Here is a 6,075-nt window from a genome sequence, read left to right on the forward strand (position 1 = left end):
ATGGGCTCCTCGGGCCCTCCAGCTGGAGCAGATGCAGGGCCAGAGGCAATAGGGACCCCTGACTGAGGGTGAAGATGAGTGGCTGACTTAGCAGATGACAAAGCTAATGATTCCGCCACTAACTGCGCTAGTGACTGGGCTATGGACTGTAACAAGATTTGGAGAAAGTCTGATTGTGGTAGAGCCTGAGCTATGGATAGCGGGGGTGAAGACTGAGCTATGGGTGACTGAACTTGAGATGAAAGTGATGGTGGTGGATTTGGTGACTGGGCTACAGGCGGCTGCTGAGCAAGAAACACAGGACACTGAGCTGAAGGTGGCTGCTGATCAGCTAACTGAGCTGAAGGTGGCTGCTGATCAGGTAACTGAGCTGAAGGTGGCTGCTGATCAGCTAACTGAGCTGAAGGCGGCTTGGAGAATTCTGCTGTGGCTGCTCCTGCTGTGGTGTGAAAATGACAACTGCTCCAGTCCGTACCACAGGAAAGAATGGAAGTGTGGTTGGATGATGATGGTGAGGGTTGCATTTCTTCTTTAACGGTGGATCGAACGACTTGGCAATGAACCTTGGCAAAACATACTGCTGACGTCGAGAGCACCAAGTGGCGAGGGCCTCCAGGAGGGCAGCTGAATCCTCCTTCCCTGGGCCGCTAGGGGTGCTCAATTAATCGAATTTTAATCACGATTACGATCTGGGCTTTCAACGATCATTAAAAATGACTGAGCCGATTATTAGCCCTTACCTCGTGCTTTACTCTCACGCTGCTCCATGTGGCAAATCGAGCGCACCTCTCTGCATTTTGAACACGTGTCAGAGCAGCGGTCCACAACCTTTTTTGCGCCACGGACCGGTTTATGCCCGACAATATTTTCATGGACCGGCCTTTAAGGTGTCGCGTATAAATACAACAAAATAAAACTAGTACCAGTACCGAAAAAAAGAAAATTTATTCATAACACACGTAAAAAGACCAATGAAAACCGAGTAAATGATAAAAATGATAACAAAATAACGCTGAAAACCGATAAAAACCCTGAAAACTATACATTTCACACCTGAGCCTCAACTCTCGCGGCCCGGTACCAAACGACTCACGGACCGGTACCGGTCCGGGGACCGCTGATTAAGAGGACCCGAGGGAAGCTCGGAAAGCTAAGCAGAAGTTATTTGGAGAGGAGAGCAGTGTTGGGACTAATGCGTTATTAAGTAACGCATTACAGTATCTACGTTATTATTGTGGTAACGAGCACGGTAACTAGTTATTATGCCAAAATCAGGAACGCGTTAGTCGTTACTGGGATTTAGATAGGGTCGTTACTCGTTACTTCGTGTGGTGGCTATCGCAGAGCTTCCACAGATTCAGTAACATTAGCAAGTGGTGTAGGCCGGCAGGTGGATGAAGGAAAGGGGACGCAGAAGGAAAAGAGACCCGAGGCGGCCGCCGGTCCAAGTGTGAACTGAACTTCAGGTAAGAAGTTATGACCTGCAGTCTATCTGGGTCAGATATAAACCAAGTTTAGGTGGAGTTTATTTTCGTTATTCTGACTTTTTCCGTACTGCGTGCTAGCTAGCATGACGGAGTTTCTATACAGCTGGGTGGTGCTGTGTTACTGATGTTGAACTTTATTTTGTTCATAAGTTATTAGAGTTGCCAACCGTCCCGTCTGGTATTCAGAGAAAATATTACGCGTTTCTTATTGAGGTGAAAAGGAACAGTTTGTCCCGTAATTCAGCTACAATGAAAAAGACACAAAGCTGGAGTTATTCTGTGTCTTTGCTGCACAGCTGCCTCTTCTTCTCTCATTCTCCCCCCTCCCTCTCCCGTTTCTACTTCAATCATGAAAACTGATCAATGATCAGCTGATCGGCTCTCTTGTTTGTTTATCGCTCACTTTGCACCGAAAGAGGAAACCAGCGGATGTCGCGCTAAACAACAGCAGCATGTTTAAGCTTGATCAGCTATTGTTAGAATTTATTTAATATTAATTTCTAGTATCAGCTGATGTTTGCTGGAGCCACAGCTGTAAAGCTGCTGGTCATGATATGGTTTGGTTATGTGATGAGAGGGAAACATGAAGATGAAACCAGGAGACGTTCTTACTGAATCATCAGAGCTGAACAGGTGATGGTGAAACAGGTTTTACCTTTTAGGTGACATGAATGAGTTGAAGGGAAGTTATGAACTGTTTCTGAGAGACAAATAACACCAGGATCCTTTTTTAGGTAGCTGACAGCTGGTAACTGTGCAGGTGCGGATCTAGCAAAGTGTTGCCAGGGGGGCATGTAGGGCATTAACGGGGAAAGGGGGGCACAAGGAAATACTTTTCTTTCTTATTCTCATTTAAAATGTCTAGCTTTTAAAAAATAATTATCTGAATCTTACAACAAACGATTGATAGATTGATGCATATATACCATCAAAACAGTGTACATCACTATCACAACAGTGTTTATTTTCATTCAAAGGCTTTATGATTTTTCCTATAATGGTGGGCTGGTCTCTAGTCAAAATGCCCGGGCCAATTTTCTGTCCCAGTCCAGCCATGCATGCAGCTCATCTGCAGTCTGGTGTTACCTACATCTTCCTATTCAGAAGGCAGAATTTCTGAGTTCTGAGTACAATCGAAAGCACCACGACTGCAGTTTTTGTGTTGGATGTAAAAGGCGCACATGACTCTGTGACGTAGGCTAGAATCATGGCAGCAGTCAATGACGGTCCAGGCGTGGGATTTCTCTCGTGGAAATATGCACATTATCTTTTCCTTTCTATTGGTAGGTGGCACAGTGCACTTGTGGCAAGTAAGCAAGCTAGAAGACTGGCAAAGTTATGGAAGAAACACATTAACAAGAGAATTCTGAGTAAAACCAAAGTTACTTTCCCTAGTAACTAGTTACTTTGAAAGTAACGAGTAACTTGAAGTAACTGAGTTACTTTTGAGAGAAGTAACTAGTAATGTAACTAAGTTACTATTTTAAAGTGACTTACCCAACACTGGAGGAGAGTGACTGCGGCTGGTTGAAAAGAGAGGTAAAAAAAACTTCAGTGGTGTGGAAACATTATGGGTTCGCGGAGTCAGACGTAGATCAAGTAGACATAGTGTGTAAACTTTGTGTCGTAGCTGCACCACAGAGCAACACTGCAAAGTTCACTAAACATAGATGTTTACATTTTTCATTTATTTTTTATATTGCAAACATTTGCACTGTTATCAGTATTTGCACACTATTTTATATTATTTTTTTGATAATATTTAAAGTCATTATTCAATACATTGTTATTGTTAAATAAATATCGTCAAATAATCGAGATCTCAATTTCAGTGAAAATAATCGTGATTATCATTTCTGCCATAATCGAGCAGCCCTATGGGCCGCCCATGCCAAACAGTTCAAAACAAAAACTGGCTCTCAGAGCTGTTACTATCGTTTTTAATCCGTTAATGTCCAGAAAGGTTATGGTGAAGGTAGGGGATGACAAGAAGTTGTCTAGAAACACTACCTCTGGAAGCCTCTTGTAGTTATCCACAGCGTGAATTATGCGCTAGCAATAATCCCACAGCTGTGCAAGGTACTTTCCCTCTGAGGCAAAAGGTGAGTCCGCTGGATCCATCTTATGATCGCGTCGTTCTGTCAGGGCTCTGTGTGCGGGCAGATGGAAATGTGGATCCAAATGCAGGACTCCGAGACGAAATGTAACTAAAACCACAGCTTTTATTGCTGGCATGAAAAAAAAAACCCCAAACCAAACCATGAAACCAAGCAGGAACACACAGGCAGGGTCTGAGGGTACAACGCGACACCGAGCATGGGAAAACACAGGGCTTAAATACACAGGGTAGTAATGAGGGAATGGGCCACAGAAGGGAGACACAGCTGGGGGAGATCAGGGCTAACGAGACGGGGGAAACAAAGCTGCACACACTAACATAAGACAGACTTTCACAATAAAACAGAAAACATGAATCACAACTCAGAGACACGGACTCAACACAGAGAGACAGAAAATGACACATGGAACTGAACTACACATGACACCACAATTCCTAAAATATGGATAACAGAAACATGAAACTCTAGTAATAATAATAATAATAATAATAATAATCACCACAACCACAAGAGAACAAGAAAACAATCCACCAAAACATAATAAACTCAAAATACTGGGTCCAACGGACCCAGAACCGTGACATTAAAGATGGGAAGGCATCTAAAGAAAGCTCCAGCCGATCCAGGGGAGAAGAAAAAATGCTGCCTAAGTGAAAATCCTTAGTGATCCCGAATGTGTCAGTATCGGAACAGTTGAGACACATTTTCTCTAAATGCTCTGTGGCTTTTAAACCCCAAAACACGCTGCACCAAAAATTAGTCCACCCAAGGATCGGGTCCCCCGACACAAACAGAGTAGTGTATGCTGTTAAGTGCCAGGAGGATTGCCAGGATTTATACATCGGAGAAACCAAACAACCTCTGGCAAAGTGGATGGCACAACACAGAAGAGCTACCTCATCAGGGCAGGACTTTACACCTACAGGCCAGTGGACACTCTTTCAATGATGAGGATGTACACATACAGTTACATGAAAAGGGAAAATCCATCTCTGAAACTCTCTGAATGGTACTCATAGCCGTTGATGAGTGGTCTTTGATCAATGATCAATAGTCTTTAATCAATGGGCTTTGATCAGTTGTTGTTGATCAATAGTCATGACAATTTGCATATTAATGATCAAGAAACTGAACTCACAGCCCATTGTTGTTTTGTTTTTTTTGTTTTGTTTTTTTCTTCTCTTGGCTCTCAGCGAAGGCGGTCGCACTTTTCTCCTCTCCTCCTCACCCTTATCTGTCCTGCTTAGCCTCTATGTCCTTGTCTTGTCTCGTGTACATTACTTTCCCTGGAATAGACTCACACGGTCGTTCTCTAAAACCTAAAAGAGAATTATGGATTTGATCAACTGGTCTCTGAATGCTATTGACACCATTTTCTCAACGAGAAGTCGGGGCTCGGGAGAGTCTGAGTGCCCTGGAGGGACTTTCCCTGCCGGATACACGATGGACGGGTGGCAGAACTGGAGCGTCGTGTGCCTGGCGGGACTGTCGATCGAGGACGCTGAAGATATCTATCTATTCGGAACCGTGATAACAGGGTTTTTGCTGATCGGAGTTGGCTTAGCCCTGGTTTATCGGAGAAATAAGAGAGCGGAACCGGCTGTTCAAACTCCCCCAAGGCTGCCCGCTGGAATCGAAGCGATGGGACGAGGCGCGACCTCTCACAACGAACGTAATATGGTCAACACCTTGGAGACGCTTGCATCGGCTGTGAAGGCTCAAAGCAACAACATTGAGCGTATGGGGGGATACATCAGAGAGAGGCCTGCTCAAAATGAGACCCTTGAGCGACAGTTGGAAGACATCGCGGAACGGATCACTGCAGCTGTGAGGTCTCAGAATCAAAAGAATGATAACACCATGGAACAGAAGTTTGATACCATCATGGGGAGGCTCGCGGCTCTCCAACGGGAGATTGAGAGGCCAGTGTCGGAGTGTTAGGGCAGCCTGAAAATTCTCCTGGGCTGCTCGCATGGAAATTTACAAAATCAACAATTAGATTGCGGACCCCCATAACGGCGCCAGCTGCAGGCCCAAGTCTGGAGCCGAACAATCACTCCCTGATAACGACTGTGTTACGGCTATTCTTCCCGTCCCATGCAAGGACACCTGGATTGGCTGGAGGACTGTTTACTTAGCCTGATAGGCCGAAGGACACTGTCTCAGCTAAACTTTGGACACGCACACACATACACTTACACTGATTAGCACTCACTCATCCTCCCTCCCTTCCAACGCCTTCGATGCTTCTTGCCCCCTGGGAACATGAGGCAGGTCCCGGCCCGTGCTGTCGAATAGATGACGGCGCCGTCGTAGGATGGCTGCTGTGTTTGCCTGGGGTTACTCCTCATCCCCTACCCATCCCTGTGGCTTGTCAGGTCTTCCATAATGTTGTGCTGTGGACATTTATGTGCTTTTGTGCAGAGGAGTTTTTTTTGTTTCCTGTTCTCGTGCTGTCCTACCCTACC

General features: G+C 45.2%; 1 protein-coding gene across 1 annotated transcript; it reads left to right on the forward strand.

Annotated features, from left to right (window-relative positions):
- Positions 1 to 4,939: 4,939 nt before the first annotated feature.
- Positions 4,940 to 5,548, forward strand: LOC146631154 (uncharacterized). The gene has a single exon (XM_085356532.1). The coding sequence runs from the start codon at positions 4,940 to 4,942 to the stop codon at positions 5,546 to 5,548; it is 609 nt and encodes a 202-aa protein (XP_085212658.1).
- Positions 5,549 to 6,075: the final 527 nt, after the last annotated feature.

The sequence above is a fragment of the Diplotaxodon limnothrissa genome, linkage group LG6 (genome assembly GCF_057381915.1).
Source record: "Diplotaxodon limnothrissa isolate DT_005_m linkage group LG6, D_limnothrissa_male_GT1.1, whole genome shotgun sequence".
Classification (NCBI taxonomy): Eukaryota; Metazoa; Chordata; class Actinopteri; order Cichliformes; family Cichlidae; genus Diplotaxodon; species Diplotaxodon limnothrissa.